This window comes from Cnephaeus nilssonii (genome assembly GCF_951640355.1).
Source record: "Cnephaeus nilssonii genome assembly, chromosome: 9".
In the NCBI taxonomy this organism is placed as follows: Eukaryota; Metazoa; Chordata; class Mammalia; order Chiroptera; family Vespertilionidae; genus Cnephaeus; species Cnephaeus nilssonii.
This window is the reverse complement of record NC_137080.1, coordinates 29,150,171-29,162,277: the sequence shown is the minus strand read 5'-3', so window position 1 is coordinate 29,162,277 and position 12,107 is coordinate 29,150,171. Positions and strand designations below refer to the sequence as shown.

Sequence of the window (12,107 nt, the reverse complement as noted above, 5' to 3'; positions counted from 1 at the left end):
CCTGCAGGGGAGGGTAGTTAGGGGCAAACAGGCTGGCAGGGGAGTGGTTAGGGGGTGATCAGGCTGGCAGGCAGAAGCGGTTAGGGGCAATCAGGCAGAGGCAGGCGAGCAGTTGGGAGCCAGCAGTCCTGGATTGTGAGAGGGATGTCCGACTGCCCGTTTAGGCCCGATCCAGACAGGCAGTCGGACATCCCTCGAGGGGTCCCAGATTGGAGAAGGTGCAGGCTGGGCTGAGGGACACCCCCTCCCCCCCGTGCACAAATTTCGTGCACCGGGCCTCTAGTAATAAATAATTATCAATGTTGAATAGTGGGATAGCAGGTGATTTTTTTTCTTCTATTCACTCCTCTGTATTTTTCATTTTTTCTTCAATCAATATATAACATTTAAAAAAATATAAGATAAAATGTAGCACCAAAAAGGACATTGGGATTTCAATGAACACATAAAACAAGTTTATCGTACTGTTTTACCTATGCCTTGCTAACAGATGTTTTTGTGTGTGACAGAATTTGCTTCATTATAACCTGGCAAACAAGGCTGTAGGGGAGTAACTCATCCTCATCTATCTCCAACTGCCTGGGGCTGCTAACTAAAAAGAACCTAATAATTGTGCATGACCTAAATAATTGAATTTGGTCTGTTTGTCACAGATGGGGAGGAAGCATTCCTCTAGGAACTCTAAAGCAAACATACATCCTGAATTATTTTTGCTAACATAAGCATTATAGATGAACGGATAATATGTTACATATTCTAAAAACTAATAGCCCTGCACACCAATCCGTGCACCAGTAGTTTGCCAGTAGCTCTCTGCTCGCCTGTAGCTCCCCCCAATCCTCCCTCATAGCTTGCTGCCTCGCCCTCCTGCTGATCCGTGACCCAGTCATTACGCAGTTGGTCATTACTCTTCACGGCATAACAACCATTTGCACATTACATCTTTATTATATAGGATAACAGTTCAATAAAAGGGTATGTAGTACAAATAATTAGGCAGAAATAAAGTATGATTGTGGTTATGTTTGTGTACAAATAAAGGCATTATAATCATGCTTAAGGAACAAATAAATTTCAAATGAGTGTCTTCATAGCTACCTTTCTTTTTATTCTATCCTAAGATGATGATGGTGTCACAAAACCAACAAAATGAAGAAATTGACCGATGTTTCACAAAGTAATTCTTTGACAGGCAACTGTTACATAACAGTTACTTCTCAATGAATTGCTTATATTTTCTTTATATAACAGATTGCTAAAAGTTATGTGTAAAATTATTATTTATCAAACAATGATAATATAAAGTGAAACACTACAATAATGCCCTATGTGTAGCTTTGTATAGCTAACATTTTTCCGGAATAATAGTAAATTTGATTAGTATGTGTTTTCCAGGGGGAAAGCCCACTGCTTTCATCAGATTCTCAATGTGTCTGATAAAAATTCTTTAGGAACTACTGTATTTGTTTAATAGATATAGTATATTCTAACTAAAAGGAGAAGATGAATTGTTATGGGTTGAACTGTGTGCCCTCCTAAATTCCCATGTTGAAGCTCCAGTACTTCTAGAATGTTACCGTATTTGCAGATAGGGTCTTTACAGAGATAATCAAGTTAAAGGGAGGTTGTTAAGGTGGCCCCTAATCCAATGATTGGTGTTCTGATAAGAAGAGAAAATTCAGACACAAGCATGTGTAGAGAGATGATGATCTAAAGACACAGGGATATGGATGAAAAGGGGGCTCTCTAATAAATATGACTGAAAATAACCTCCCAGGGTGATGATCAGATCATAAATTCCTAACTGAGCAGGTCACACAACCAGCCTATAAAAAGGTTTGTCTTTGTCTGAAGCAAGCCCTGTCCATTGTTCTTATGCATCTAGGTTAACACACCCTTGAAATGCCAGAATCCTCTTTTGTAGATATCTCAAAGGAGTAACCACCCTAGCAGGAGCAATAATCTTGTTAACTATTCTATATCTTGTTTTTTCTCACTTTCACATAATCATCCTTACATTCCCTCTTTTGTTCCAAATTTATAAAAGAAACTGCAAAACTGTCATTCTCTGGAACATCTGAGATCTTGTTTCCTGGCATGATGTCAGTTTGGCTGAAATAAACTTTTACAAAACTTCTCTACTGGTTTGAATGTTTCTTATGTTAACGGGGAGGAGATGGCCATCTCTAAGCCAAGGAGTGGGCTCTGAAACAGATTCTTCTCTTACAGCCTTAAAAGGAACAAATCCTGCCAACACATTGATCTTAGACTTCTGGCCCCCAGAACTGTGAGACAATAAATTTCTTTCTTTTAAAAAAAAAAAAATTTCATTGATTTTTTTTTACAGAGAGGAAGGGAGAGGGATAGAGAGATAGAAACATCAATGAGAGAGAAACATCAATCAGCTGCCTCCTGCACATCCCCTACTGGGGATGTGCCCACAACCAAGGTACGTGCCTACAACCAAGGTACATGCCCTTGACTGGAATCGAACCCAGGACCCTTCAGTCTGCAGGCCGACGCTCTATCCACTGAGTCAGACCCGTCAGGCCGAGACAATAAATTTCTGTTGCTTAAGCCACTCAGTTTGTGGTACTTAGTTATGGCAGTTCTAGTAAACTAATACTGGAATTAAAGTAAAGTCCCACAATCCATTATTTTTCTTGAGTTAGCACTTAAGTTCCTACACAAATTCTAATTTACTCAGATTCTCGTTCCCAAATTTTATAAATTCTGATTTTGTCAGATTTGTCTCTCTAGGAAAATAAGAATGAAGGAAGATAATTAATTAGCTAAATTATGGCGCTCAGGAGCATCGAATCCTGACTGGGTGCCGGAATTCTGGCCTGGCAGACAGTATTGATGGCCGGAGCACCAAATAGTAGATAACTTTGAGCAAGTCCTTTCCTCTCTTAGGGCCTAAATTTCTTCTTCTTTTTTTAAAAAATATATTTTTATTGATTTCAGAGATGAGGGGAGAGGGAGAGATAGAAACATCGATGAAAGAATTTTATTGATGGACTGCCTCCTGCAGGCCCCATACTGGGGATTGAGCCCACAACCCAGGCCTGTGACCTGACCGGGAATCCAAGTCTGATGTTCTGGTTCATAGGTCGATGTTCAACCTCTGAGCCATGCCAGCAAGGCAGGCCTAAATTTCTTCATTCATAAAACAGAAGAATGGGATTATATAGCATTAAAGTTTCCTCTGTAGCTATGACTTTTATGAATAATGAAAACATTCACTAAATACCTCAAAAAATAAATGTAAAATGTTTTGAGGTTTCCTTTCAGAACATTGCTGGTAAAGCAAAATATCTGCTAGTGTTTCCATTTGATATATTTTGGTTTTTTAAAAACCAAATGAATGAAAATTCCTTCAGCATAACTATTTTACTAGAATAATAATTTCAATAAAAGTTTGAAAATAATCTATTAACATTGCTCCTAATCCAACAGACCACCCAATCCTGCTATTCTGATTCTATTTCAGAAATAGTCTAACTTTTGTCACTTGACTCCAACTCCTTTACCACTGTCTTCTTCCAGACCCTGAATATTAATTAATGTACTCATTTAACAGCTTCCTAACTCTCCTCCTTTGCTCCTGGTCTTACACCTTTCTAATCCATCTTTTATATGCAGTGGTTTTCTAAAATTTAAATCTGACCATATTATTCCTGGGTATAGAATTCTTCAACACCCTCCATCATTTCTTAATGTGGATTCTCTATTACACTTATATCAGAACTAGAGGCCCGGTGCATGAAATTTGTGCGGGGGGTGGGGGGTGGGGTGGGTCGGGTGGTGTCCCTCAGCCCAGCCTGCACCCTCTCCAATCTGGGATCCCTCTCACAATCCAGGACTGTTGGCTCCCAACTGCTCACCTGCTTGCCTTCCTGATTGCCCCTAACCACTTCTGCCTGCCAGCCTGATCACCCCCTAACCACTCCCCTGCCAGCCAGATTGATGCCTAATTGCTACCCTGCCAGCCTGATTGCCCCTAACTGCCCTCCCCTGCCAGCCTGGTCACCCCTAACTGCCCTCCCCTGCAGGCCTGGGTCCCCCCCAACTGTTCTCCCCTGCAGGCCTGGGTCCCCCAAACTGCCCTCTGCCGGCCCGGTCACCCATAACTGCCCTCGCCTGCAAGCCTGATCGCCCCCAACTGCCCTCGCCTGCAGGCCTGATCGCCCCCAACTGCCCTCCCTTGCAGGCCTGGTCCCTCCCAACTGCCCTCCCCTGCTGGCCATTTTGTGTCCACACGGGGGAAGCCATCTTTTGTGTTGGAGTGATGGTCAATTTGCATATTACTCTTTTATTAGATAGGATAGAGGCCTGGTGCACGGGTGGGGGCCAGCTGGTTTGCCCTGAAGGGTGTCCCGGATCAGGGTGGGGTTCCCTTGGGGTATGGGGCGGCCTGGGCGAGGGCCTGTGGTGGTTTGCAGGCTGACCACGCCACCCGGCGACCCAAGCGGAGGCCCTGGTATCTGGGATTTATTTATCTTCTATAATTGAAACTTTGTAGCCTTGAGCAGAGCCCAGGGCTGAGGGAGCTTGGCTTCCTCCATTGCCGGGGAAACCCAAGCCTCCTGCTTGCTCCTTGGCCGCAGCCATCTTGGTTGGGTTAATTTGCATACTCGCTCCTAATTGGCTGGTGGGCATGTCTTGTGGGTGTAGCGGTGGTATGGTCAATTTGCATATTACTCTTTTATTAGATAGAATTACTTGGAGAACTTGTCAAAAAATGTAGCCTTTAAGGAAGCTCCTTGAAAACATCCCCAATAAGAGCTAAATAAATAGTTGCTGAGTGAATTAATGATCCCGGAAAGAAGGATTCTATATTTTTATTAAAAATACTAGACGCCCGGTGCACGAAATTCGTGCACAGGGGAGGGGTTGTCCCTCAGCCCAGCCTGTACCCTCTCCAATCTTGGACCCCTCGAGGGACATCCTTCTCACAATCCAGGACTGCTGGCTCCCAACTGCTCACCTGCCTGCCTGCCTTCCTGATTGCCCCTAACCGCTTCTGCCTGCCAGCCTCATCACCCCCTAACCACTTCCCTGCCAGCCTGATTGATGCCTAACTGCTACCCTGCCAGCCTGATTGCCCCTAACTGCCCTCCCCTGCAGGCCTGGTCACCCCTAACCGCCCTCCCCTGCATGCTTGGTCACCCCTAACTGCTCTCCCCTGCAGGCCTGGTCTCCCCCCCAACTTCCCTCCCCTGCAGGCCTGGTCCCCCCCCCAACTGCTCTCCCCTGCAGGTCTGGGTCCCCCCGCAACTGCCCTTCCCTGCAGGCCCAATCGCCCCCAACTTCCCTCCTCTGCTGGCCTGGTCACCCCTAACTGCCCTCCCCTGCAGGCTTGATCGCCCCCAACTGCCCTCCCTTGCAGGCCTGGTCCCTCCCAACTGTCCTCCCCTGCTGGCCATCTTGTGGTGGCCATCTTGTGTCCACATGGGGGCAGCCATCTTGTCTGTTGGAGTGACAGTCACTCTTTTATTAGATAGGATACTAAAGTCTGAGAAGCACTGATACACAGAATAACATCCAGATTCTGTAGCTGGCCCAGTAAGGAAGGCCCTTCACAACCTACACTCTAGCTAGTTCTCCAAGTTCATCCCCATTTGTTCTCTGTAGTTAGCCAGAGTGAAATACACTTGGACTCATCAGAAGAAATGTTTCTGAATCTGTTGAGTGTCCCCTTTTCCTGCTGTGCCCCTTCTCCTTTGCTAGCTGAACAACTTAAGTGGATTCTTGAGTGAAGTTTACGAGATACCTCCATGTTTTTCTCTCCTCTATGCTCCCCATATCACACTGCTCAATTATGGTACTATTAGAGGCCCAGTGCACGGATTTGTGCACCGATGGGGTCCCTTGGCCTGGCCTGCGGGGATCAGGCCGAAACTGGCTCTCGACATCCCCTGTGGGGTCCAGGATTGTGAGAGGGAAGTTCTTGGGTGACACACTCAAAACCGGGCTCCCTCCTCTCTGGTTCCGGATGTGTCATCTGAGAACCGCAGTTGCCAAGTCACTGCACCTTTGCAGCTCCTGCATTGAGCGTCTGCCCCTGGTGGTCAGTGCATGTCATAGCTACCAGTCAGAGCTTCTGCCCCTGGTGGTCATTGTGCGTCATAGCTACTGGTCGGACAGTCAAATGGGCGGACGGTCACTTAGGCTTTTATATATATACTAGAGGCCCAGTGTATAAAATTCGTGCTCGGAATGGGGGTTCCCTCAGCCCTGCCTGCACCCTCTGCAATTCGGGACTCCTACACCTTTTTCTTATCTAGCTAACCTATTCACATTTAAAAAAATTAACTGGAATATCACCTACTCTAGGAAATCCTCTTTGAACAAATGTCTTTACAATCTGTATTAAGTATTTTCATAGTATACCATTCTTTTTCTTTAACAGCTACTTAGAGTAGATGCTATGTGGTTTTCATTCTTGCATCTGAATTTTTTCTTCTTGCTCTTGTAATAGAAAACCTTATCCAATTTACATTTGCCCTTCAAGGGCTTATATATGGTTCAGTTTCTAGTTGGCTCCCTGCTTTTTTTTTAAGCAATAAATTTGGGTTGTGATAGTAAGCCTCACTTGTAATCAAGCCTGTAGGTCTCCCTATCTGAATGTTTCTATAATACCTATCACTTTAGCATACCAGAGATTGTGTTCATTTATAGAAAATAACAATAAATGTCACCTGATCATTTGATCTTCTGGTAATATTTTATAGCAAGATGTATTATTCTGGTAATTTAGCTATTACAAAACTGAGGCGTACAGAAATAAATTACATTGAACAATAAAGAATGACTCAAATATCAAAGCATAGTACACTTAGGGCCTCCCTTGTCCTGTGCCTCAGATATAGCATAGTACACAGTTCATGTGGAACTCATCTTCCTTTAAAATAGGAAGGGATGCCATAGTCATGAAGCAGCTACTTCCAAAAATACTTTTTTAATTTAATTCATAGCACATACTCTTTGTACTAATTATTGGAAAATAATCCTAGCAATTGCCTCTGTTCCTCTCTGTATTGTTGCCTTACATTCTGTTATTGCTGTGCTTTTATCATCCACTTGCTCTAATAAGATTGTGAATTTTTTAAGGGCAGAGATCATGACTTGAGCTTGTGTTTCTCTGTCATGGTGCCTAGATAAATACTCAAATGCCATCCAGTCCAAATGACTGTGATGAGAGAGGCCCACCGTTGTTGGAGACCTCTGATTTTAAGGGCCTCACTTGTTTTGTGCCTTTACAGATGGGTGAGTAGGGGCTGAGGGAATTTGAGGAAACCCAGACAGAATTCTCCTCCTAAAAGATTTTGCTAAGCTGGCGACTGGGACCGCCAGGCATTTGTCCAATTAAAACCCGGACACACAGCAATAACAAAGGCACTTGTCTCCTACTGCTAATGCGTGGGGATCAAACCCCAGCCTGCAGGAACTCACCCCCACAGTCAGCACCAGGCCACTGGGTAGACCTGGGCTGGTGCTCCTAACTCTGGGGAGAGGGAGACTTCCCATGGCTGCAGGCTAGAGGCGCTGGACTCCGCACCACATGCCCCAACAGGTCCCTAGCGCAGGTTGGTCGCAGAGGGGCTTCTTCGCCTGGGATTTCCAAGCGGCTTGGCCAGGCTCTGCCTGGTCTCTTTGCCCCAAGATCGCAGGGTGGCTGGGGCTCGCCTGTTTGCCCCATGATCGTGGGTCAGCTCGGCCTGGGCTCTTCACCCTGTGATTGCGGGGCGGCTCAGCCTGGGCTCTTCGCCCCATGATCGCAGGGTGGCTCGGCGTGGCCTGTTCGCCCAGTGATCACGTGGCGGCTCGGCCTGGGCTCTTTGCCCTGTGATCACGGGGCGGCTCAGCCTGGGCTCTTCGGCCCGTGATCGCAGGGTGGCTCGGCCTGGCCTGTTCACCCTGTGATCATGCGGCAGCTCGGCCTGGGCTCTTTGCCCTGTGATCGCGGGGCGGCTCGGCCTGGGCTCTTCACCCCATGATCGCGGGCAGCTCGGCCTGGGCTCTTCGCCTGGTGATCGCGGGGCGGCTGGGCCTGGCCTGTTCGCCCAGTGATCACGGGGCTCGCGGGGTAGCTCGGCCTGGCCTGTTTGCACCGTGATCACGGGGCGGCTTGGCCTGGGCTCTTTGCCCCAAGATCGCAGGTGGCTTGGCCTGGGCTCTTTGCCCCATGATCACAGGGTGGCTTGGACCCAGGCAGGCAGCAGGGCAGCAGGAGGCTTGGACCTGGGCAGGCCGCGGAGCAGTGGGCGGCTTTGACCCGGGCAGGCAGTGTCCGGCGCTGCCCCCGCTGCCTGCCCGGGTCCCTTGGCTTGGGTCCGGCCGGCGGCTTCGGGCCCTGCCCCCCGCTACCTGCCCAGGTCCCTGACTGTGGCTTGGATCCCGCCGGAGGCATAGGGCGCTGCCCCCGCCACCTGCCCGGTCCCCGATCTCGGCTTGGATCCAGCCGGCGGCATAGGGCGCTGCCGTATGCAAATTTACCTGCCATCTTTGCTGGGTTAATTTGGATATCACTCCTGATTGGCTGTGAGCATAGCGGAGGTATGGTCAATTAGCATGTTTCTCTTTTATTAGTGTAGATAGATAATACTACCATTGTATTAATTTTGTTTATTTCTATTTCTGCTTTCTGGACTGTATGTACCAAGTGTTCCTCAAAGTCAAGAACACTGTCTTATTCTTTTGTATTCCCAGAGCCCAATATTATAGTGATTCTCAAAGTATGGCTTGGGCACTACTGGAGGTGTTCAATCACACTTTAAGTAGATCTGAGAATCAAAACTACTTTCGTAATAATACTAAAACACTGTTTTCTTTTTCATTTTCATTCTCTCATGAGTTTACAGTGGTGTATTCTAGAGGCTATATGACCTGTGGCATTGCAAATGACTAAGTACAAAATGAAATATGAGAATCCAGCTTCCTTCAATTAAGCCAGATAGTAAAGACATTTGCAAAAATTTAAAACAATACCACTGTTCTCATCAAGTTAGAAAAATAATTATATTAATAGGTTACAAGTTTACTATTTTTTAAATTTTTATTTAAAAACATTTCTTACTTCTAATTTCTAATATGGCAACTATTAATTAGATACAAGTTTTAAAAGGCACTTTTAGAGTCCTTAAATTTTAAAAGTGTAAAGAACATCACCAGTCAAAAAATTTGAGAACCAAAATCTACTCTTTGCATAAACTGTTCAAATTGTACAATTAGTCTAAAGCAATTACTCATCCAAAATGCAGGAAATCTCTATTTAATAAGGACTGCACCTCAAAGTTTTTACTTAGATTTTTTTCCTACCTCTTGGAGCATACATGTTGATATCTACCTTCCGAACCTGATAATATGTGTCTTTCGTTAAGCGCTTTCTTGATTTTTTTTTATAATCTTACATGCTACCTGTTAGTTTGATCTGTATAATATTTTTTCAGCTTGTTTTGTACTCTAATTATTTGTATACTTGTTGCTAGGTTGTGAATGTTTGTGTGCCCTCCTGCCCCAAATTCATATATTGATATCCTAATGCCTGATATGAGGGTATCTGAAGTTGGGGTCTCTGGGAGGTGTTTAGGTAATGAGGGTGGAGCCCTTCTACGTGGGATTAGTATTCTTAAGAAAGGGTTTTCACAGAACACCTTCTGCCATGTGAGGCTACAACAAGTGTGCAACCTGGAGGCAAGCCCCCAATTAACCATTCTGACACCCCAATCTTAGACTTCCAGCCTCCAGAACAGTGAGAAACAAGTTTACGTTGTTTATAAGCCACCCAGTCTGTGGTATTTTGTTACAGCAGCATGAATGGAGTAAGATACTTCTCATTTCTACCAGACTATGAAGTCCGTGAAGGCAAAGCAGTATAGTGTGGAAAGAGAATGTGCTTTGGGATCTAACACACTTGGATTTGAATTCTAGCTTCCTTCTTAGCAACTCTGAGACACTGGGCAAGTTTCTTAAATTCTTAGGGCTCTAGTTCCCACATTCTTGAATGGGATAGCAATAACTATCCTGTTGTCATCCCCACTGATTACAAGAGCTTAGCACAAAATGGTAACTATTACTATTGGAAATCTCTGTAAATCCTCTATTTCCAATCACATTACTTTGATAAGTACTATAGGCACTTGATTAATATTTCTTGAATTAGATGAATTGAAGTGTAACATGTTATAGGACCTTTTCCTTGAATCAGAAAAATTGAGGCCATAAGGTCATCTACTTTTTGTCTTTTAGATTAACTTTTTTGTTATAAAACACTAGGATTATTTTCTTTGTCTCTCTGAACCTTGTCTTTCTTTCTCATTCCTCTTCATCTGTAACTATAAAGTTCTCAATAGATTTTTGACAAAATCTATAACTACCTCTTAAGTATAATCTTTTGCTTTCCCTATGATTACTCCTAATGTACCATTAGATTTTTCCATAAATTTGAAAGGTATACTAGTCTTTCTGAGATTGCTAAAGAGAGATTCTTTCATTTCCTTTTGTGGTGGAAAAATACTTTATTTAAACTTCTTTCATCACACATATATCTTTAGCTTCTACAAATAAAATGGATTCAACAGTCTTAGCATAATCTAAATACACATTAGATGCCAGTGGCTGAATATATCAGAAAACACATTTTATCTATAAAAATTTTCCCAGAAAATTTACATCTGTTCATTATAAAATTATGACAGATCTCAGAGACTTGGAAAAGCCTCTCTCCTTGCCTGATCAAACTTTCAAGAAACAACAGATCTAAATCACTGATGCTAAGAGTATTGTTAATTTCAAATTGTTTTTTGGGGGATAATAGAATATAATCTAATAATAGTAAAAGAAAAGCAACCCAACTCCTTGGGAAATTTTTCTCCTTTTTTTTTTACATGCTTCTGTAACCAAAAGCATGTAGTTAGTGATAATATTTCTCAAAAAACTCAAATTCTAAAAATTTCTTTACATTCCTACATTTTCTTCTCCGATATCTCACCAGGCGTTTTATTCTCTCCTTTACATTCCTGCTATGAAATGACAGCCAGATGACGAAAAAGGCTCTCAAGATTGTTATCTGTTTCTAAATCTCCTTTCAGCTTCTGCAACTCAGTACTGTCTGGGCATCGATCCCAACCCTGAAGAGCCCGAGGAAGACTGCACATCCGGAAAGCACCGTCTTACTTCACAATTTACTGCTCAGTCCGTATTCTAAAATAGCAGAAACAGGGCTAAAATATCGATTTGTGCTTTTCTTGTCTAGTGTATATCCTCCTGCCCTTCTGTACAAGGTGTGCTATTTTCAAACGTTCAAATTACCTTTAAACAACACTCGACGTACAGAGTCGAGGTAACTCCTAGAATATTATTCTGACACTTGTACGAAGGGGGAAAGCCAAGCAAAGCACCAGGAGCGCCAAACAGAAACCCAGACCCTCAGGAAAAACAATAGAAGAGCCTTAAACAACAACAACAACATGTGTCTATACGAGAATGGTGCCTTGAAACAGAAACTTAATCGCGGAGAGTTCTCCCAAGGTCCGTGAGAATAAAGGACAGGCGACCCACAGGGTAAGGGGCAGTGTCAGGGCGAAGGGCTCACACTCCACAATTGGGGAGATGGAAAGCACCCTGGAGGTTTTGTCGCCCCGCTCCCCATAAGATGGTTGAACGCCTCCCCTCTACCTATGCCGGACTACGGTCCCCGGCCTCTCTGTTTTAGAAGACAGTCACCTCGCTCCCATCCCCTCCTCCCAACGCCCCGTTCCAAGAACGCTGTCACCCACCTCCGAGGACCGTGCCCAGGAAGATACATTTCTTTTTGTGACGTTTGAGAAAATTCCACGTAGATCTCAGCATCTTCAGGCCCTGGAGGTGCGGGCTGCCTAGGGGTAGGGGTCGGGGGTGCACTAGGAAACCCTTTCTCTGTCACCCGCCCTGGACCACCGACGCGGCAGGAACGCCGTGGTCCCGCTGGGTGCTCTCCAGAAATCCCAAACGCGACTTTCTGCACCCTGTCACCGGAGCGGGAAGGGGGCGTGGACTACAGCCGATCAGCTGCGCTTTCTGTGGCAGCCGCCGCGCCGCCGCCTCCCCTGATTGGGCCGGGC

The 12,107-nt window shown here is 44.9% G+C and overlaps 1 protein-coding gene across 2 annotated transcripts in view; it reads right to left on the bottom strand.

Annotated features, from left to right (window-relative positions):
* PEX3 (peroxisomal biogenesis factor 3) overlaps nucleotides 1-12,027 on the bottom strand; it is a 39,636-nt gene extending 27,609 nt beyond the window's left edge. For both annotated transcript variants that reach the window (XR_013813922.1, XM_079779716.1), the window contains exon 1: nucleotides 11,784-12,027. Coding sequence is in view for 1 of the 2 variants with exons in the window: in XM_079779716.1 (XP_079635842.1) it covers nucleotides 11,784-11,856 (73 nt within the window). In the remaining variant the exon portion in view is untranslated. The remainder of the gene's footprint in view (nucleotides 1-11,783) is intronic.
* Nucleotides 12,028-12,107: the final 80 nt, after the last annotated feature.